Raw genomic sequence first — 22,452 nt, forward strand, 5'->3', positions numbered from 1 at the left:
GAAATATTAAAGTAAAAAACTAAAATTAAGCTAAACAATTAATTAAACAAAATTAATGTAGGTTACTTAATATGAAATAAAAATAAAAATATGAATGTAAATACACAATTGCAATTATAGTTTTGCTACATACCAAGGTACTTGGACCTATATATCAGTTATTTGAGTTTTTATAGCATTCAATATAGCCATAGCCTAGATACACGTCAGTAAAATATATCAAAACTGTTATTGTTATTTTTAAACGCTAGATGGGGGTATTGCCTCAAACACCGGTCAGTAATGTACCAGCTATGGATGCAGTATAGGATCTTATACATCTTATACATCCATGGTACCAACACAGCACAGCTTCCTCTGTATTGTTTTGCTCAGATGCATAGACTGGGTGTGTATTTTAGAATGAACAGCTCGTGTGTATATTGAATAAACAGTATTTTTGTCTCATTGTTTTACCTACTCCTCAGATTAAATGGAGCCAGACAACATTTTGACAGCTTAATTGATCGTTGATTTGTACATCTGCACGATGAGAGATAGATGACAATTAAACATACTTAACTTGACTCATGTGAAGCCCCTGTTTGAGGCTAAGTGTCATATTGCACGTTCACCTAACCACTGCGTTTTTCAGGAAATTTACAGCATGCCATCCTTAGTCACATGTCATGACTCAATTCTCTACTGATGCATTACGCGGGCCCTGATTGGCTGGCTAACCTTACCTATCACTCCCATCGCAAGTATCTATGTGCATATCCTTCCGCGTTGTGCTTCGTTTTCCACCATTTCCTCACTTTTCACGAGAGTAATTCAGAAATAAAATACACTACTCAGTAGTCTAAGACGAGTTCAGTTAATATAAAATTCATGAACAGGATGTATTAATTTCCATATGTCTGTATACTCTCGGATGGATATGTCTCAGCATCCTTACAAAGTAGTTCCGTAGAGTGAGGGACTAGGCGGAGATCACCTTGAGCTTCTGTCAGTGTAGCGGCAGCTTCATCAGTCCGAGCAGTTGTCCAACGAGTTAAGGTGAGTATTCAGGGAGCAGGGCTACAGCGTGGTCGCCAGCAGTTAACAAAAAGTAATACTTGAGCATCTGAGACAATTATGCTGTCACCTTAGCTGCTTTTTAACACCTTACTTTCGTTTATAGTAGATCATCTTGCGAGCTGGTAAGTTCGGGTAATGTATGAGTTCACAGGAAGCTCATTACTACTTAAGATTTATATCATAATCATGGTTTAAAACGCTAACACACCTAGACGTGTGGATTGTAACTTTTAAGCCAATCTTTAAGGTGCGGCGTTTCTGGTATCTGTAAGATTTCAACAACGTGGTCGTTTGAAAATAAAGTCAGTGGATGGATTAACAGTGAGAACCTGTACGCGAACAGTTATTTCTATTGTCAACTTTTAACGTGTTGTTGCCTGGTTTTATTCTATAACACATATACTGCCTGAAAAATGATTAAATTTAGTGTGATGAACGGAAGATATTCGCTTCCTGTTGCCTCCTTCGGTGGGTGTGGCTGCTCCGTCTTCTCGGCCTCTCATTGGTCAACTTCGAGATGTACCCAGTTGAGGAAAATGTGACGCAGTGATGAGAACGTGACCTTTGGCGCATCGTCTGCAGCCTATAGACTATGTTATAATTTACTTTACAGGCATACATCCACCCGGAGCTTAAATGCCTCTTTACATTATAAATAATATAGTGTTATCGTCGTATACTTGAACATGTCAGTAGATGAATGATCTACATTTATGCACTAATTCATCCATCTTCTAAATGTCCTGCATATACTCTTTACATTAACCGGAACTTGGTCAGTGAAGAAATAAAACACGCATGATAAAGCTAGTTTGAAATATAGACATGTATAAGTCTTAGCAGCTTCTCTGCATCGGATTGCTGCAGTGTTGCCACAGAAAAAACACAGGCCTAGGTGACGCTGGATACATGCGCAGCAGGACAGGAGTCACCCTGCCTGTCTACTTCAGTGATTCTCACAGTAAGGTTCAGGGACGCCCAGGGGTCCCCAGCAAAAAGGGGAATAATGTATTCTCACTGTAATTCCATCTATAGTGGGGTGTATGATGAACTCTTAAAAGATGAGGTACCCTGGGATAAAATCTTATTAAATGGGTGGTCTATTTTGTGTCAGTTTAGGATTCCTTAACATGGTAACGTGAGAGAACCACAGGTCTAGATTGTATGTGGCTTTTGAGCTCTCTGTATGAAAGCTCATGGGCAGCCTGTTCCCAAAACCCCTTTTTAAAGGGGATGGAATTACCATGACAAGGCTGTTTTTAAAGGTTCATTTTTATTGTAATGTCGTGTCCTTTATCACATACTTATATTGCAGCATGCATAGATAATATTATTACAGTTAGCAGCCTGGAGCATAGCCTGCATACAGAATGCTTTGTTATGTTTTCAGTGAGAAATAACTGTTTTGCGTACAACACAATTTTGGTGTCACTGTCATTGCTGCGCCCTTCCTAGCTGAAGGCCCAGTTGACAAAATGGAGTCTTAATCCCAGAGGACCAGTGGGGTCACACTGTCAAGTGACTTGGAGTTTTGTAAATGTTGAGCTCAAACGTGGATGTACTCAGTGTCCTCCAATTACTTAGAGCTAGCCTGCAGGTTGAGGTTAGACTACTTTGAATGAGCACCCTTTGGTGTATGTGTTCTCCACTCTGTTTTTAATATATGTTAAAACTGAGGCACATAAATCTTTGATATTACCCATTATACTCATGAGTCTGTATACTGAATCTATAAACTCTGACTGTGGTGAAACAAACAGCATCACTCACTGCTGTAATTTGAACTGTGACTGTTGATGTTTGTCTACTCAATTAAGTACTTTGACAGTCTAGAAGCCATTTATGAGGATTATTTCTTCTGTGAGCCAAGAAACTGAAGTCCAGCAGTAACAGCTGTAAATGGATAGCAGAGCTGCCCTTCTCTGTTTTTTGGTGGGAGTGTCTTTGACCTGTTTTGATGGTAAGGTAGATCAGCAACAGCAGTGTTGGCAGTGAGTGCTGAAGACAAGGCATTTCATAGCTGGCAGGGCTCTCATGCAGTCCCTCCCACCAAACTGGACCTGCATTCTTGCTGACTAATGCTGTGCCATGTCATGGTCTGGGACACCATCAATTATGGGTGACACTTTGCCACTGCAGACTAGCCTGATTTGCACTGGCACAACTGTATGCACTTAGCTTGGTGTGAGATGGTTGTACTAAAAGCTTTGCCAAATGGTTTATCACGTGTATTTGAAATGCGCTGAATATGCGCAGCGTTCTATACCCTTAATTATCCTAAACCCACCCTGTACCCCACCTAATGTGTGTATTGGAGTTTACAGGCATGCGTAGTGTAAATAGCATTGTATGGCACTAGATTTCTACAAACAGAATTTGGACGCTGTGTGTTTATTATTAGCCAAGACTGTTTTTAGGCCTGGGGTGTTGTATGACCGGGGCTTGCAGTAACATCGGCGGGACTCTGCTCTGCTGTATCTTGGTAGAAGCCTCATGTCCGTCCATTGTTTCAGGTCATGGAGATTGCCTGGTCACCACAGGCGCTCTCTGTGCCCTTCATCCTCATTGAAGGGATTTACTCTTGAGCTCCTGAAAGTGTTGTACGTATGCACGCGTCCTGCAGCAGTCAGTTCTGCTTGGACTGCTGTTGCAGGGAGTAGATTGCGTACTAGCATTGGAGGCTCCAACGCACTGGGGTTCTTTTGGAGGTCAGTGGCAGTGACGTGCCTGTCGGTACCCAGGAGGAGCAGGAAGATCTACTGGGGGTATGTAGTGCAACGTGCAAACGGTGCCTTGGTTGAGTGTGAGTGAGTGAGGCCATCTACTGTCTCTGTGAGCCAGTGTGGATTAGCCCAGTGTTACATCACATCCATAGTAGATGATACTAAATGTCATGTCACCCTCACTGCAATGCTGCTGTGGCTGCTTACAATCATTACACAAGTATGTTTTATAAATAAGTGATAAGGGACTTGTTTAAAGAGACAGGAATGAATAGTGACTAAGAGTATATTAAACAGAGAGTATGTCATACAGATGAATGTGTTGGAAAGGGATTGGAAGGGATTATTAGCAGGCAGCTCTAAAGTTAGCCCTGGATCTGTGTCAGGGTTACTGTGGCTGCTGTTGGCCTATGGCAGCTGCTCACTGACTGTCCTGGGGTCAGATGTGCCACCCATGGCTGCTAGGGAACCACTCCTCTCAATGTTTTTCCGTAATAACTAGGTGATGACAAGCGGAATCAGATATATCTTCACTAAGTAAATTCTAGTCGCTATTTGTATGGTCATGCAGTTTGATTGTTAATCCACATATTGGTGGAGAGGCACAACACCTTTTAATATTCAGGCTGTCTGAACGCCCTTCTCTTTTCCCAGGAAGACGAAGATAGATGTTTTGCAATCGCAACTGTCAGTGTTGTAATATCTTTATAACTGTGAATCTACACATCTTTATTCGTCATACCAGTAGAGAAAGATACATAATCGACTGGCTGTCAAAAGCATGTCTAATCAATTCAGCTAGTTATTATATAGTTGTCTTATATAAATAAGAAATAAAGAAGAAGATTGCAATACATTTTATTAAATTTATTGCAATCTTCTTTATTTCCAACTGAAGTGTTTAGTCTATGCAAATATTAAAGCAAATGACCTTCGCAAGCTAGATAGCTCCAGATGATGATGATGATGATGATGAAAATATCCAGCTGAAGGATAACATCATATGTCCACATGGGAGCTTTAACCATATTTCAATGTATAAAATAATCAATGAATGCATCATTTTAAATGTTGGAATAGTCCACTTCTTGAACTACCCCCATCAGTATTTCAGACTGTTTTCTCCCTCGTCCCCTCTGCAGTTTCTCCCTGTGGTTCAGCCCACTCAGCCTCTTCATGCTTGTGTGAGTTGCAGTAGTGGGATGTGATCGTGCTCACGTACAGAGCTAGTCTGGCACTGGGCTGCCCAGTTGACTCAAGTGTTACGTAATGAGTCAGAGGCTCCTATTGACTGAGCCTATTGGTTTTGGTGCTGCCTGGAATGCCCCACAATGATGCATTTGTAATGAGGATGTGATGAGTAAAAGGATGTCTTTCCACAAGTTTTGCTGTTGAATGCAATAGATTTTTCCTCTGCGAGACCGACTCTGAATGTGCTCTCAGATGATGTGAGACCACCCACAGTTGCAGCCATTCAATGTCACTACATAACACAGCCACTTGGTTAGGTTTAGGCAGGAGAAGTGGGATGGTTATAGTGTCAGGGATTCTCATCTGTCTTGTGACTCTCTATCAACCTAGGACTGCAGAGCCACATTATAATACTAAACCAGAACCATTCTGGGTACTTTCACATTGTAGTATATGATGCCTTTTCTCTGTCAGGTTTGTTTATTCTGGCTCAGTTTTCTTATATACTATACTAGAGTAATGTGGGCTAAATATTCACATTCATTCTGTCGATGTCCTAGTCTGGATCTAGATGCACATTTTGCCCCTCAGTTTCAGTGGGACCATCTGATCATAGTCAGTTAATTAAGGACAGATCTTCCTTCAGGATGGATCAGAGAATAAAGAGGGAATGTCAACTTCAAGAGATATTCATTTGTAAACCTGTTTTTCTACCAAAGAAGGCGCCAGACAGTGAGAGTGTTCTTTGGTGATGTGCACAACAATTTATAATTTAGACTGAGGAACCTAATCCCTCCACTGGGTGGTTGGACTGAGGCCAGACTGGCAAAGATAAGTGAGCTACATATTTGGCAGTGCTTGTTGAAACTGTTGTTCACATGCTGCCAAAACTTACTTTGCAGATAAGTTGGTGTCAGCTGTGAGACACCATTAGTAAATGTGCTGTAAATGTTCATTAGTTTCCTTTGAAGTTTCAAGGATTAGTTGAAAGGAAATTAAATATTAAAAGGTTTGGTAATAGAAATAATCATTTGAGCTGTTTTTTTTTTAAAGCTTCCAGCTTCCTAAACATCAATATTTTCTGTTTTCATACTCTTCTATGGTTAATAAATAATTAAGTTTTGGACTGTTGGTCAGACAAAACAACATTCATTCACATTGTCTCTATTTTAAAAACATTTCAGTTTCATTCGACACTTTTGTCATTAAATCTAGCTGTGTTTAACTTTTTATTTATCCATTATTTATTAATAGAGTTTGGAAGACACGTGGCATGAGGCTCAGACCCAGCATGCCAGTGAATCACATACATTCGTAGGTTCTGTCACATCACCAGATTGGTTGTTGAATTAAACACATCTGCCTCAGTCTGCTGTGGTGTGTGACGTGGGCTAGTTATGTAACCACAGCAACCAGACTCATAGTAGAAGCAGCATTCCTCGTCATTACATACACCTGCAGTACAGCGTGGGCGGTTTGTTGAAACGTGTCGTGTCAGGTTATAAGGAGTTTATACAGTTTATACAGCCTCTGATTATTCTGTCACGCATAGACCAAAAGATTAAAAGACTCAGGCAAGGCATGCATCTGTGCACCCTGTACTGAATGATTAACCAGTGCACAGGATTTGATATATCTGTTTTGTGCTACAGTACTTGCAAAGCAATTTTTTACAATATGTTTGTCTGTTGCTGCCTAGAGAGAAGTGATGAAAGTGTTATTATGAAAGTTCGGCAATTCCTGCAGATGAGCTTCGTGATGGGCTGTTGCTATGTTACTCATGGGGAAGTGGGTGTGGGAGAACAGAATGTACGATATACGACAGCAGGCCCAGTAAGCCTTACTATTCTACTCTCAGTAAATGGTATGGAGGCAGTGATGTGCAATGGTATTTAGCCGAAGCATGATTCTTCGTATGTCAGGTTAACATTCAGTTATCTCACTGCAAGCAGCTGGCAGCTATCCAAGGCAGCATGAGAGGGTTTTTTTTCCCCCTAAGTTATCATTGGCTAAATGTGTTCACTGTATGAACTGTTTGTTTAAACCTACCTGAAAGTCACAAGAAAATAGTCTTGTGTAAAAGTTATTTACATAGAATTGCAGGTATGACATTTCACAAACTTTTAGCCTTGGTGGCTGAGGGTAGTAACAAATAGATACGCTGGCCATTATGCCTTGTTTTACTACACCACCAGCAATAAGCTTCATTAATTGATTAATTCCTGCAGAGAGATTCTCCTTATCCTTGACTTCACTACTGCAAGGTCAGCTACAGAGCAGGATTATGTACAGTATGGTGCTTTGGCGAAGGACACTTGAACAATGTGAATACTTCAGTGCCATTAATTGCTGTCCAGTGTGACCTAGCTCTGTTAGCCCTATGAGCTTTATATCACTACATTCACCCTGCAGAATTATCTGTAGCTACCAGACAAATGCTCTTAAGTTTTGACTTATGGTTACTTCTGACTTTTTCCTGCAGAACCACTCCAGTTGCACCAGTAAACGCCATGCCTCAGCCAAAGTCAGATATGGGCTCTGCCTTCATTCAGACACAGCAGCTCAACGCTGCCATGGCTGACACTTTCCTGGAACACATGTGCCTGCTGGACATCGACTCTGAACCCACCACCGCCCGCAACACTGGCATCATCTGCACTATTGGTTGGTCAACACTGTTATTCTGCCCACTTGGAGACAGAGAGACAAAAACACATACTTGAGCTCACTGCTTTCACAACATTTCATCAAAAGACCGTAGTTGAAAAGTAGCCAACATTGGCACATTGGCAGAAATGCTGATTAATAAATGATTAATAATTAACTAAATGAAATGATAGTCAAACCTAACCAGATTGCCTTTCATGATGTACAGTGTTGGTTGTGGCAGGACAATACACACAAAAGATACCTGAAGCATTTTATGCATTCAAAGGAAGATTTATTAAAAACTAGTGTTAAAATTAGTGTATTACAATTGATCAAATCTAACTTGTCAGATGATATGCTGTGAAATGTGGTTGCTATAGATATTTTGTAGGGTTACATGGCTAAAATGATTTGTTCCATTTTTAGATCACATTCATTCATTAGCCTACAATTATGCATCCATCTTTGGGAGCAAGGCAGGCTACTCTGACGCTGACATCTAAAGACACACACAGAAAATTAAAAATATTGCACCTGACACAGCTTTATTCATTTTGGGAGCCATCATTTTTATTTCAAATAATACACAATTAACTGTGCAGGAACAAATGAATAACATATTTTTATTTTACAGGGCCCGCCTCTCGTTCTGTGGAAACGCTGAAGGAGATGATCAAGTCTGGAATGAACATTGCTCGCATGAACTTCTCCCATGGCTCACACGAGGTGGGTTTTCACAACCTTTGCTATTGCGTAAATGAACTCGGCAGGTACAACTAGTCAAACTGTTAAAAATCACGTTTAAACTGTGCTGATAATTTACATTAAACATGGTTCTGTGCTTTATCACAGGATGGTATTGGGTGGTTTGTTGATCTTTCTCGCAAACTTTTTCCTATCTTGCTTTTTCAAGCTTTAAACAGTTTGTAGACTCTATACATAAAGTAACTATGGTGAAAGATGGTCAACAATGCTCACATTTAAAAAGCACGAAATTCATGATGAACTGCTATCAGCTTGCAATGAAGCAACACTAAGCCAGCCAGCTGGAATGGGGAACAACAGTAGTGCTAACTTACTTAAGATTAGAGTGTGGGACAGCTAACCAAGTTCAAGTCAATGTGATGCAGCCTGATAAAGTCTTAAGAGTGGTGTCCCACGCTGTAGAGTGACTGTTTGTATCTGCTTTTCAGGATTTGAGGACATACCAAAAACATTTTATATTTTTTGTTGGTCTTACCTAAACGCACACTATTGGGTATTATTTATGTACTACATGTGATCCAAACTTAAATATGAAGATATTCAAAATTCTCCAGGCTTCAAAAATAAAGCTTCCCTATTAACTATACCTGTTATTATATCTTCAAAAAAAAAATCTAAACAATATGGTGTAACAAATACTTAACAAATATAACCAACAAACAAACAGGTGAAAGCCAGGGGAAAGTGAAAGGGAATTGAAGCTAACTGATGGCCTTTCTCTTCTCTTAAGGCTCCAGCAGGGAGAAGTTAGAGATTCATGTCTAGAGGGTCATCAGATATATCAACAAAATTCATTTAAACTTTTCTACAGTGTGTCACTTTATCAGATGCCATTTGACATTTTTGTACAAGATGACCTTGTCGACTCAAATTCTGCAGAATAATCATAGATTTATTTGTTTTATTGCCATTAAATGTGATTTCACTGCACTCCGTGGCATGAGGCATGAATGGCATGCTTGATAGGATATAGAAATAATAAATGCTGTTTGGAATGGATTCTCTTCTCCTACTTAGTGTAAAGTATCTGTGGTTTACATAGGTTTAGTTTCAGGAGGATTGAAGGTTGGTCTAGGCTGAGTTTCAGGGAACAGCAAAAGACATCTGAGCTCTGTTGGCTTGGTGTACTATAAATACGTCAGGTGTATCTTCCTGCCCTTTCTTTATCTACTCAGCAGGCAGCACGCCTAGATTCTGTAAGTGTGTGTGTACACAAACCAGTGTCAAGGTCAGTCCACTTTTAACGAAAGTGGGAAGTGGAACGTTTATTATTTTGCAAGTTCAGTAAATTACATTTCATAATCCAGTGGGAATAATCTTTTAAGGAAGTGAGAACTAAATCCATGTTACTGGCAATTCAATCATACTTCCACTTTCTATATAGGGCAATTTAAATGTATAGACCCTAGACTATACCCATACACTCAGTCACCTGCTCTAAATTCCTGCAGCATTGGTCATAAAACATAACACAGTCTACTTTGCGTTCCATTTCTGCTGAAATGCAGAAACCTACTAGAAATTGCCACCAACCAAGATGTCATCTCCATTGATTTCTTGCTTCACATGATGACATTGCAACTTTTGAAGCTATCCTTTTAAAAGTTTCCATTTCAAACCCCATAAGCTCAGTGCTGGACTAGGTGAGACTCATAACTGTAGTTTTGTGTAGTTTGGCACTTAGCAGAAAAATCTCAAATTAGGTGCTCCTTTCTACAGATGGTGACTCTATCCAGGTTTTTTTTGTCATAGTGCAGTGAGAGTTGTGTAAGATCAACATGTTGCCTTTACAAAAGGCAGCCAATGTGATTACCTGCCACTTAAGTTATTACCTAAAAGCCTGCCTCAGGTGGGCAGCATAAGCCACGTGCAGCAGACAGCTGCCTTCAGAACCAAGAAGACTACGCTACATGTTTATTAGCCTGTGTAAATATGACTACATTAGTAACATGAGTACTAAATGCAAATCTCCTCTAGCATTTCTCCAAAACATTTTATAGTTGGACTACTTTTTCAAGGTGCGTTGGACGGTTAATTCTCCAAACGTTATTTCAGTGTAATAATTTGTTTCAAAGTTGGCTAAATTACATGACAGCAAAGTTTCCAGTGCAAAAGTACACCTTCCCACTTTATTTCTGTTCTCCTTTTAAACATAATTGTAGGATGTTGCACCCTGTTGGTGGTGTAAACAATATCAGGCCACATGAATGAATGATTTTAGAGAGGTCTATTTTGTTCTCTCTTGCTAGGATTCCGATTGTTCAGTTTTTTTTGTGTCTATTGTTCCAACTTTACCGAGGGTTTTCCTTCTGCGAAACACTGCGCTTCATCAGCTGACAAACTCATAATCATCACTGGAGGCAAAACCCCTTTGATCTTTGTGGGAGGAGTGTGGGAGGATTTGATGTATCATACGATTCAGGAATGGCCTGTGTTCAAGGAAATGAACTTGTGATTGTTTGATCCAGTTTATTACTCCCAATAGTTGTATAGATATCTGTATCCTTTTAAAATGTAATGTCTTAGGACTTGCACCTGATTTAATGAAACTTAATTACTGTATTTTAAACATAAAGGCTCACAGTTACTCGTGAGTTACTGCTTGATCAGAGATTTCTCTAACAAGTAAAATGTCTGGTAGGGCGGTAGAAAGAAATCTTATACCCCACAGTGGTGCTGGCAGTATGAGTCATATTTATGACTGCATGAGTTGTCAGATGCACCTTATCTTTTTATTGCCCTCGCCCATATTTCATATCTGCTGTTTAAAACTAACATCCTGTGACATTGCCAAATTTGAATTGTAGTATCATGGAGAGACCATCAAAAATATCCGCGAGGCATGTGAGAGCTTCGAGCCTGGCAGCATCCAGTACAGGCCTATCGGTATTGCTCTGGACACCAAGGGCCCAGAGATCAGGACTGGCCTCATCCAGGGAGTGAGTTCAACACCACCTGCACCTACACTTGCACCCTAACAGTATTTTTTATATTATTTCTTATTGATGTTGGAACACAAATATTACTCTAACACAAAGTAAAACTAAATATTTGACAGAGCGGCACAGCTGAGGTGGAGCTGAAGAAGGGCAACATGATCAAGATTACCTTGGATGACAGTTACATGGAGAACTGCAGTGAGGAGATCCTCTGGCTCGACTACAAGAACATCCCCAAAGTAGTGGAAATTGGCAGCAAGATCTACATTGACGATGGCCTCATTTCCCTGCAGGTCAAGGAGATTGGTGAGTGGAAGAGAGGCTTAAACATGCTTGGTTAGATGATGATTTAGTAGTGTGTATTATTTTCATTCAAACTTTGTTTAGTGTGTCAGATGTTCTTGATCAGGAAGTCTGCAAAACTGTTATGCAATTACACCCAAAGAAAAACTCTTCAATATTTTCTTTGTCTCCAGGCTCTGATTTCCTCATGTGCGAGATTGAGAACGGTGGCACCCTGGGCAGTAAGAAAGGAGTGAACCTCCCCGGTGCTGCAGTGGACCTGCCCGCTGTTTCGGACAAGGACGTCCAGGATCTGACGTTTGGCGTGGAGCAGGGAGTCGACATGGTCTTTGCCTCCTTCATCCGTAAAGCAGCAGACGTACACGCTGTCAGAGCAGTGCTGGGAGAGAAAGGCAAAAACATCAAGATCATCAGCAAGCTCGAGAACCACGAGGGTGTACGCAGGTGTGTGTGTGTGTGAATCACGTGTTCTTTTCTCATCTCACTGTGTGGGGTCAGGTCTGTTTCATTGCTGTGAGCTGTATGATAAAGGGGGAAAATGCCCAAGAACAAATCCTAACAAAAAAAATCTCCTAAGCTAACTGCTAGTTGCTTTATGATTTTAATTGGTTGCTCTTTTCTGTCTGTTTTCCAGATTCGATGAGATCATGGAGGCCAGCGACGGTATCATGGTTGCCCGTGGTGACCTGGGTATTGAGATCCCCACAGAGAAGGTCTTCCTAGCCCAGAAAATGATGATTGGTCGCTGCAACAGAGCTGGCAAGCCAATCACATGTGCCACTCAGGTCAGATAACAGCAAAGGTTGCACTTTACTTCTTAGGCTATATTTCTGCCAGGAGCTTACTAAGACTGGCAGATGATTTTATGTGTAAATATATGCTGTGAATGTGAAGCAGTGCAATTAACTTGCCCTGAAACATCTTCTGTTGAAATGTGTTGATGTGTTGATGTTATCCTGTGATCTTTATTCAGATGTTGGAGAGCATGATCAAGAAGCCGAGGCCCACCCGTGCTGAGGGAAGTGATGTAGCCAATGCCGTGCTGGACGGAGCTGACTGCATCATGCTGAGCGGAGAGACTGCCAAGGGAGACTACCCTCTGGAGGCAGTACGCACACAGCACATGGTGAGATAATGCATATTAAATATAAACATAATAAACATGAATTAATTTATCTATAAGCAAAGAACAAATTGCTATAATTGAAAAATAAGACTTATTGATTGAGATAAATGAATTATGTTCATGAGAAGATCTTGCATGATTTGTGATTTATAACTTTATAAAACTGAAAAACAAAAAAATTGGAAGCTACTGGGAGATTAAGCTTTTATGTTTTCTGATTTTTCTGAACACATCTATCACTTCTCAGTCAACTGCCCATTGAGGCAGAGTCTTTCTTCACTTGGCCAAACATTAGCTGCTAAAGTGTCAGCATAGTGTAATGCCAACTGAAAACTCTGATCTTTTTTTTTTTTCAATTTTCTTTTCAAATTATCCATCATTTTGAGTTTGCACACTGAATATTAAGTATGTCAATGAACAATCGATAAAAACATTATAAATAAATCACCACATCAATAAGTTAATCATTTGATCAATCACACCTCTCTGTTTATACAGTAGTAATGATGACACAGTAAAAGGTGATGATTACCTTAATGTCATATATGTTTGAGTCCACCCACGCTGGAGTAAATGCCTGTCACCTGCACTTTTTCATTTATCAATTCACCATGGCTGCTCTTCACTGATTCTTGCCGTAGTAGCTCCAAACTAACTAAAGAGCACACACAACCCTAAATGTACCAATGTACAGTACCAATCAAAAGTTTAAATACATCTTCACATTCTCTTGAATGATAAAATGTGTCTAAACCTTGGGCTGATATTGTACACTTTTGGATTTTGTAAGCTATTAATGATTAATCAATTATTGATCATTAACGTGGCTGATAGGGGATTAAGGAAGTTGCCTAAAATTTGCATCCTTAATGCCCACACTTATGGGAGGGGTGTTCCAGTCAGGGACAGACACAAGTAAACCACCTTTTTGAAGTCTCAGCACTAAGGTTGTTAATAATTCGTATTTAATGAATATTTTAGTCATAATCCCAATTAGTATAAATTGCATGGATGGATAATGCTGCCGACGTTGTCATGCCTGTCTTTCATTGTTCAGGCCCCTCTTGGCTAACCACTGTTCTTGGCCCCACTCAGTTTTTGCACTGCTATGCAGATGCATGAGTGACTCAGCATTCCTGCAGTTCCTGCCTTTGAGCTAGTTAACCTTAAGTTGCATGGGTTGCTTTACAGTCTGAAGTAAACACAGCAGAAAACTTGTATACCAGTGGACACATTTACACAGATTAACGCCGCTTCTTAACTTCTTCCATTTGACTATTTCTTTTTCTCATTTACTTAAGTCTTTCTAATAATGATCTCGTTCATTCTTCCTGTATTTGTTTCTTTTCATCTTTGTGTGCAGTTTTGCATTTTTAACTCCTAACTCCTCTTTTCAGCTCCCAGTTTATAATAGTTGTTGAGGTTGAACACTTCATTTTAAAGTCAATTTCAGCAGTAGATGTAGAGTAGTTGTAGAGATCTGTTGTACTATTTTACATGTAATACATCATGTAAGTGGTTGATATGTTTTAACTTTGATGTTTTCATGTCCCCCCCACTAACTGCACACCTAAACTTTTCTATTCACTATCTCTCTTGTACTTTACTTCTGTCCCTTCTATTCACTATGAACTTTAATCCTCCTTGCGTCTCTAACATTGTCCCTTTTTGTTTCCTCTCTTCCTTTCCCTGTTCCTCATTTCTGGTCATTTTCCCTCATTTTACACCTGACTGTGCCTGGTGTGGTGCCTGGTGTGTCTTGATGCATCTTGCCCTCACCTGTGCCAGATTGCTCGTGAAGCCGAGGCAGCCATGTTCCATCGGCAGGTGTTTGAGGACCTGCGTCGTTCCACGCCGCACTGCAAAGACCCCGCTGAGGCCATTGCAATTGGCGCTGTTGAGGCCTCCTTTAAGAGCTTAGCCTCCGCGCTGATTGTTCTCACTGGCTCTGGAAGGTAGGCAGGATATCTGATCCCTGCAGGTCAAGGAGGGCACTGTTGGTGCTCATAGTGTTACAGAGAGGGAGAGTAGGGCAAGACAGGGACTGACAGAGGAGGTAACTTGGAGAGCCTGGAAAATACCCAAAGTAGACTACTGGTAGATTTTTTTGAACCTGTGAACAAACTTTAAAAAGTATAACATTAGTGTTAAAAGGTACAAATAATTACAATGACCCAAACTGGCCTCTCATAATTTGCACAGTGCTCAAAGTAACAATCATTATCCCAACAAATGACTTAAACCAGGAATCTAACCAAGTGTTTTCCAGGCACTCCAAGTGGTGTGAATGACTGGGTGTGCAGTAGTAGTGGTTGTGTGTGATTGAGAGTAACTCCCCCACCCTTCCCTCATGGTCGTGCTCAGATAGCACGGGAGGCCGAGGCAGCCACCTTCCACAGAAAGCTGTTCGAGGAGCTGAGGAGGCACACCCAACTGACCAGAGACCCCTCAGAGGCTGTGGCTGTCGGAGCCGTTGAGTCCTCCTTCAAAAGCTGCGCCAGCGCCATAATTGTTCTCACCAAGACTGGAAGGTAAGAAAGAGACGGACAAAAGTGACACAATCCTGGTCCCAAAGGTAAGAGTTCGCCAGCCACATCCATCACCCTAATATGCTGTTAATGTCCCCTCTCCTTAAATTCCGTGTGTGTGCGTGTGCGTGTGTGTTTGTGTGTTACATAGGGTGGGTGCAGATAGCAACTGATTTTAAGAGTTCCCCCTGCTATCCATATTGCTGTAAAACAACCCATCATTGTTATCTGGTATGTGTAGTTGCACCATGCCAGCTTTCCCATTTACAATGTGACCCTGTGCACTGCCAGCTTAATGGCAGTAACAACAATGCCCCTTGTTTGTACCTTTTTATACAGAATAACAGTGCAACATTCCCACCTTCAACAGGCTGTCTGAAAGGGGCTAGTGAAAGCAAGGCTTCAGTTAGCTTGGTCCCAATGTCCACCACAACTTTTTTTTCACCTTCATATTCATTACCAGTGGTTCAGAAGGGGTCAAAATGCTTCATGAAGAATGGGACAGCATTTAGTAAAAGTATGTTACTCAGGGCTGTGGTCTCTCTCTGACCAGTCAAGTAAAAAGCTCCCATTGCATGCAAGATCTAAAAATATGGAGTGCCACATAGTCACAAATATATCAAATCATTACTGTAATGAATTTCACTATGTGGCAGCAATGAGATGCCTTACCAACAGGGGGCGATATGTGACAGAGAAAACGACCCAGCTACCTACCAGCTGCCGTAGATATCAAACGTAAACATGAAGAGGTCAAGGCGAAGTTTGGTGTGGGACCTTTCAAATTAAAAATCATTCATTGTTCATTGTAAACCTGCTCCTTGGCCAGGTTCCCATCTAAACAGTTGAACTTTAACTGTCTAAACGCACTGTATTTTGTATATTCATGGCATTTTTAAGATTAAAAAAAAAAAGATTTATTGATATTGATCGTTAATTTTCCTGATCAATCAAGGAAATGTATTCAAAAGCCCATCCCTAGTAGACATAGAGTTCTTGCAGCAGTGTAGTCTTACAAAAGCTTGATATCACATTTGGACAGCCCTGAACCTTGTGTGTTTGAGGGTGGACATTTGGATTTAGACTCTGATGGTGACCTGAAGCCTCTGCACACCCATGATACAACATAAGTGTTGTCACTTATTTTGACTGATTAAACCTCTCAGGACTGATTGGGTGTTCACTGACTGTACCTGGCTTCTCTGACTTCCCTGTCCTGTTTTATTGCGCCCATTAAGGCAGGATAACTCAATAGATTTAATCTATGATCAACCAAGCATACCTCTGCCAAATCTGATTGCATGGAGTTGATTTACATGTACAAATAATTCAGGTTAAATGACAGTGTTAATTTCAATGTTCTGCTTATGAATGCATATCTAAATAATCTATACTCTATGTAGCATATAGAACATATTGCCTTGGTAACTGAGCCTCTATCTGACTCTGCAAACCAAGAGGAAACAGAGTTCCCTTTCTAATCATCACAATGAATTGGCCATACTGCTCTAATCATTAGTTTAAAGAAAAATACTCCAAATTTGAAGTGAGGTAATCTTTCATCCTCAGCTGTGTCTTCGTGTGTATTTGCAGGTCTGCCCACCTGATCTCCAGGTACAGGCCCCGTGCCCCCATCCTCTCTGTGACCCGTAACGCCCAAACAGCTCGTCAAGCACACCTGTACCGCGGCATCTTCCCCGTCCTCTACACCAAGCCCTCCAACGATGTGTGGGCTGAGGATGTCGACATGCGTGTCAACTTTGCCATGGATCTGGGTAAGACTTTAATTATCCAATATTGGTATTAAAAGGTGTTGCAAAACATTAACATTTTTTCAGATACTTGATATTTCACTTCATACATCAAATAAGCAATGCTTTCTTGATTTGTTTAATTTGCAGGCAAAGCCAGGGGTTTCTTCAAGACAGGTGATGTTGTCATCGTCCTGACCGGCTGGCGTCCAGGCTCTGGTTACACCAACACCATGCGTGTGGTCCTGGTGCCCTGAACAGCCAACACAGCATCTGTTTTCCCTTTCCACCTTCATCTATCTTTCATAGCCCTACATTCAACACTCCACTCCTGCTCACAGACCTTATCACCCAAGACCTGGGCTCAGAGTCAACCCCTGAACTATTTAGAATTTAGGCAATAATTTCAAAAAAAAGAAAAAAATGAATAGAGTATAGCCTTCATGACACAAGAGCCATCTTTGGGTTGAAGGTTGTTCTGTACAATATCACTGTCTCCATTCCTTTCAAACCAGTTCTCTCAATCAAACCAGTCTTCAGGGCCTCAGATTAATACACCCTGACCAGAAACTGCTGTATTTATTCACTCAAACACTTGTATTCTTTAAAGTGAACCAGTCTAAGAGTGAATGCATCCCAGTCCGTATGCACGCGCATACTGGCTTTTGTTTAGGTGGGGTTGGTGGTTGAATAGGATGACCTTAACGGAGCACTTTTTAGTAACGTAACAGTTAAATTATCACACTCCTCTGCCGAATTAACGAACAAAATAGTGGCATCCTCAATCAAGGGCTCCTTCCACAGCGCAGCCTCAGTTCCACCGCTCCACCCAAACAGGTCCTTCTGTAGTGCTGTCTGTTTGAAGTGTCCTCTCTTAATGCCAGCTTTCACTGTATTTTAAGTGTATCTGTACGTGTTGCACTCCTAATCTACTCCAGACAATGTTACATTCTATATTATACTTGACTATTGTGAGTGGTGAAGTTTTGTTTTGGGACATCTAGGACTACTTATATTTTGTCTAACTATGGAGAAATGTTAGTTTTGGATGTCCATTTCAGAGGTGTTTGCGCTAGTTACTGTATTTGTGTTTTTAGACATGTCAAAGCCTTTACATTTGGATCATATTTACTTATGAATCATATATGGTTCACTAAAGTTGACTGATTATGAATGAGCACTTTTAGAGTTTTTTCACAGAGGACCTGATGTAGGGATGAAACTCTGTCCCTCTCAGCTCCAGTGGGTGATGGGTAGAACCCCTCGGCATGTCTTTGTCTCTGTTTCTTTCTACATCAGTGACCCACTGTTGCTGTCTTCATGCGTCTAACATGCTTTTGATTGTAAGGCTAATGTGTAAGAACTAACTAAATGTAAAGGGTAATATTATGTTTAGCTGGTATACTGAGCTGCCCTAAACGACTGGATTTCCATCAATAAAAGAGATGAGCACTTAAGTCTGCCTTTGCAAATGTGTTTGTGTATAATCATGGATTCATGTGTAACTTTATAGGTGGTTCTGCATTCAATTAACTTAAAGATGTAGGTGAAAAAGTCATGGAAAACAGGAAATGTTGACATTTTCAATGTCTTTCTGCAGTGTTTTATTGAAGAATAGATCCAACATACTCAGTGAAGTTGTATCTTTACAGCTTAAAAAATGTAAAGCATCTCAATCTATATGAAATTAAAGTAAACCATGGTCAGGCAAATAAAACAATAAGCAGGCAATTGAAAATTGGCTCTTTATTCTCACAAAATGTAAGCATGGTCCTCAATGTTGGTTTATTAATGCAAATCCAGCAAATAATTATTATTCTCCATTATATCCTTTTTCTATTCAACAAGAGAAAGAGTACATGCTCAATATTTACTGGCAGTCCTGGCTGTACACGACCCCGACCTGCCTACGAATCTCATCCTCCACCTCAGCCAGCAGAAGAGAGTCAGCATGGGGCATAACTGCACTCTCCTTCAACCCTGCATTGAACAAAAACATGCAAGAACATGTGCAGTGTATCAGTGCACCATCACATCAACACAAACACAGTAAATTACTTATGATTAAAGTGCTTCTGATGCCACCTTGTGTTGAAAGTGTGTATAGCAACTAACTGCCAAAACAGATGACCGATTGTTGTTTGACCCATTTAGTTTCTACATGAATGAGGAACTGTCAAACAATACCTTTGAGCAAACACTGTCGAACCTCCTCTGCTTCGTATCTCATCCCTGTACTGTTCATGAAGTTAAGAGGCAGGGAGGGTTCTGGTAATGTGTATTGAGTCTCCTTCCCATTCACCACTAATGTTGTGGGACACCACATATGAGCAGGAATCTAAAAAAAACAAAATTGACAAAAATGACAACAGATTAGTAATTACTGTTTATACAGCATATCATGTACTCAGTGAAAATACTTTATTGCTTCCTTGTTTTATACTGAACATGCAAATGTACACTGTGCAAGTGGGTGCTGTATTTCAAGCAATGATTTGAATATTATATGGTCATACAGCCTTCCAGTGATGACCTACCTTGATGGTTCCCTTTGTGCCCAATATAACAGCATCATTGGGCAACTCTGCACTTATACAGCAAGTAAACACCGCCATCCTGTTCTTGGAGTACTTCAGAGTGACAACCATAGTCTCATCCACTCCTGCAATAACATATGCATATTCATGACACATGTTTAATAACACCAGGAGTATGATGACTGTAATACAGCAAGCAACTTTATTCATTAAAATGATGTTTCAGGAACAGTCTGAATATAATAATAGTCAGTGCTATATGAATGATTGTTGCTGTCCACTGCTGAATAAAACAGCATGCTGACTGTGTTTTATATTGAAGAACAATACAAGTGTGCAACGCAATAATATGTGGACTTTCAAACCTTATTCTGTGCCAGTTACCACATAAAAATGAAGTGACAGAGATAAGAGGTGTAGTCCCTTCAGATAGAGACACTCCCTTTGTTAAAATCCCCTGTTTCACATAGCACAGATTGAGCAAAAACTGCAATTTACATAGTCCAGTCTGTTGTCATATTAGCAAGTTAGCAACTACAAATGAATGCCTACAACCACAGTCTCAACCCATGTGACCTGTGGATTTCCTTTAAGTCTCAAAAGAGGAAGTAGTGGTAAGCAGGATGACTAGGCCATAACGACAGGCTACTTTCTTTACTTCAGATTTAATGTGAGCAAATGTGAGTTTTTTGGCAAACACATCACAGCATGAAAAACCAGAATGAACCAATAATTCTCACCACTACTGATGAACTTAAACAACATTATAGCACAAGTGGAACATCTCACCATGTGTTTACAGATTATTAACTCTATAAAGTGACACCTTTCCTTTGCATATTTGCGAGACAATCTCTTTCATTACCTGTATCCAGGCAGACCCCCGCAGCCTGGATGCACTCCGGCTTCTCTCCGTTATACACCATGCTTATGAACTGCAGGCAGTAAACGCCAATATCCAGTAGTGCTCCTCCACCCAGCTCCTTCTCCACTGCTCTCGGTACGTGCAACAATGGCACAGCAAACTCTGTTCTTACTATCTTCAGGTCACCTATCTCCCCCTGGGCCAGCAGCCGTCTGATCTCTACTGAGGCAGGGAAGAATCTGGTCCAAACAGCCTGGAGCAAAGGGATTTGATTGCAGTTACATTTAGTTTAGTACTCAAGCTGGTCAGTCTTACTACGTAGAGCAATTCTCCTTGCTGCAGGTGAATACAGGGCTGTTTGTCCACCAATATGACTCAGACTTTATGTGGTCTATTTATTGCTCTTTTAGGATATATGAATAATGTGAGTATTACATAAAAACACTGCAGTCTGTTTGGCCTGCTCCAATCCATACCTCCATGAAAAAAACGTTATTCCTCTTGGCACAGGCCAGGATCTCTTTCACCTCCTTAGTGTTCATGGCCAGCGGCTTCTCACACAGCACATTCTTCTTGGCATTCATGAAGAGCAAACAAGTGCTCATATGGTAGGGGTGGATAACGCCAATGTACACCACATCTGCACACACACACAGAAAACGTATAGACCAGAGTGCATACTGTAGAAAATGAGATTATTGTTTTTGTAAAATAAAGGTATCTAAAAAGGAAAAAAAACAAAAAAAGCAACAAGTATTAAAAAACAGTTCAAGGTCAAATTGAAGTGTGAATCAGATAAGATAAGATTCAACAGACGGTTAGGGCTTGCTGTGTTAGAAAGTTTCACCTTTGATTTGAGTGTTGTGAAACAGCAAACTTTAGTACAGAGCAATTAAAATAAACCAAATTCTAGGAGCCACCGCTCAAATTTGACCCAGGTCTGACACAAACTCACCAATGTTTGGATCTCTGGCCAGTGCCTCATAGCCTCCATATGCTTGGGGGATGCTGTGCTTTCTGGCAAACTCCTGTGCATTCTGTAGCTGGCGAGCTGCCACGGCCACAACCTATGAATACAATTGTTGTTTATCACTACAGTGTGCTCCTCTTCTACCTTAATGAAAGGCCTGTCACAATCTAACTTGCTGCAGTTTACATTCCAGCCTACGTCCCGAGTATTGTTTATCAACTCAATATTGCCTTATTATTCTACATAACCCTAATAATAATTTAATAGTATTCAAGAACAGAACTCTCTGTTTCTCAGACTTGAGTGAATATGACATCAGTAGTGATTTGCAAAATAAAGAAACTGGCACTTTTTCTTACATACAAATAAAATCTCACAATATAATCAGTTTAGAAACTGAGAATCAGTAGGCGTGGGTACAAGAAGATCATTTATCTTTAGTCTTCATCACTACATATTGTGAATTAACAGACATGATAGATAGCGTTTTTTCTCTTTGGTAAAAAAAAAAGAAAAAAGACTAAGATTTTTAATGCTTTATATCAGCAATTATTGCTGCAGTAATTTAAAAAACAACAACAACGTAAAGCAAGCTGTATATATACCGTAATTCTTCTGTTCTGGAGTGCGCGTGTAGTGCATATTGTACGGTAAAAGTAAGTCAAAGTGTGAAAAATACTGCTGACTACAGCGGTTAAAGAACATGCTCGATGTCGGGTTTCAGTGACTCACAGTATTTTAAAACTGAGGATTTTGCATCTGCTACATGATGTATACTTAGTATAATACGATTAGAAACTGATTTAAACAGACTTAACTGAGAATCGACAGCAACAGATCAGACCATACAGATACCACACAGAGCAGTAAGCCTCTAACAGCCCTAATGACAAGTCATACATTTGAATCACAGGGTATATTTGTGTCTGAACATTTTCAGATATTCATACCTGGTGGTCTTCTGGAGGAAGAGTTTTCAGAGCCACAGTAAAGTCATTACTGATCTTCCCGGCGCTGCAGATCCCCCACCTGGTTGCCATATTGGA

At 40.4% G+C, this 22,452-nt stretch overlaps 2 protein-coding genes across 5 annotated transcripts; one reads left to right on the plus strand and one right to left on the minus strand.

Moving 5' to 3' along the window:
• Positions 1-936: 936 nt before the first annotated feature.
• On the plus strand, positions 937-18,491 carry pkma (pyruvate kinase M1/2a). 4 transcript variants are annotated; one of them, XM_053316836.1, is made up of 11 exons: positions 937-1,038; positions 7,456-7,637; positions 8,257-8,348; positions 11,195-11,326; positions 11,446-11,632; positions 11,803-12,073; positions 12,264-12,414; positions 12,603-12,755; positions 14,544-14,710; positions 16,877-17,058; positions 17,185-18,491. In XM_053316836.1, exons 2-11 carry the CDS (start codon positions 7,484-7,486, stop codon positions 17,289-17,291), a joined length of 1,596 nt encoding a protein of 531 aa, XP_053172811.1. In that variant the 5' UTR covers positions 937-1,038; positions 7,456-7,483; the 3' UTR covers positions 17,292-18,491. The 4 variants fall into 4 exon arrangements, with proteins under 4 accessions (XP_053172811.1, XP_053172812.1, XP_053172814.1 ...); XM_053316837.1 differs by lacking the exon at positions 14,544-14,710 and adding an exon at positions 15,120-15,286; XM_053316838.1 differs by lacking the exon at positions 937-1,038 and adding an exon at positions 3,811-3,824.
• Positions 18,492-18,666: 175 nt separating this feature from the next.
• dhdh.2 (dihydrodiol dehydrogenase, tandem duplicate 2) lies at positions 18,667-22,452 on the minus strand. Its single transcript, XM_053318522.1, has 7 exons — positions 22,357-22,452; positions 21,392-21,503; positions 20,913-21,076; positions 20,437-20,689; positions 19,572-19,696; positions 19,222-19,372; positions 18,667-19,014 (listed from the first exon to the last, which is right to left on the minus strand). The coding sequence occupies exons 1-7, from the start codon at positions 22,444-22,446 to the stop codon at positions 18,905-18,907; spliced, it is 1,005 nt and encodes a 334-aa protein (XP_053174497.1). The 5' UTR covers positions 22,447-22,452; the 3' UTR covers positions 18,667-18,904.

This window comes from Scomber japonicus, chromosome 1 (assembly GCF_027409825.1).
Source record: "Scomber japonicus isolate fScoJap1 chromosome 1, fScoJap1.pri, whole genome shotgun sequence".
NCBI classification, from domain to species: domain Eukaryota; kingdom Metazoa; phylum Chordata; class Actinopteri; order Scombriformes; family Scombridae; genus Scomber; species Scomber japonicus.

What these genes read in the sequence shown, in the direction of transcription:
- dhdh.2 (XM_053318522.1), bottom strand. Translation starts at nt 22,446, where the DNA reads ATGGCAACCAGGTGGGGGATCTGCAGCGCCGGGAAGATCAGTAATGAC. An exon ending in GGCCAGAGATCCAAACATTG is followed by an intron (nt 21,077 to 21,391) that starts GTGAGTTTGTGT and finishes GTGTGTGTGCAG; the next exon opens with ATGTGGTGTACATTGGCGTT. An exon ending in GCACAAAGGGAACCATCAAG is followed by an intron (nt 19,373 to 19,571) that starts GTAGGTCATCAC and finishes TGTTTTTTTTAG; the next exon opens with ATTCCTGCTCATATGTGGTG.
- pkma (XM_053316836.1), top strand. Translation starts at nt 7,484, where the DNA reads ATGCCTCAGCCAAAGTCAGATATGGGCTCTGCCTTCATTCAGACACAG. An exon ending in TGGCATCATCTGCACTATTG is followed by an intron (nt 7,638 to 8,256) that starts GTTGGTCAACAC and finishes TTTATTTTACAG; the next exon opens with GGCCCGCCTCTCGTTCTGTG. An exon ending in AACCACGAGGGTGTACGCAG is followed by an intron (nt 12,074 to 12,263) that starts GTGTGTGTGTGT and finishes TCTGTTTTCCAG; the next exon opens with ATTCGATGAGATCATGGAGG.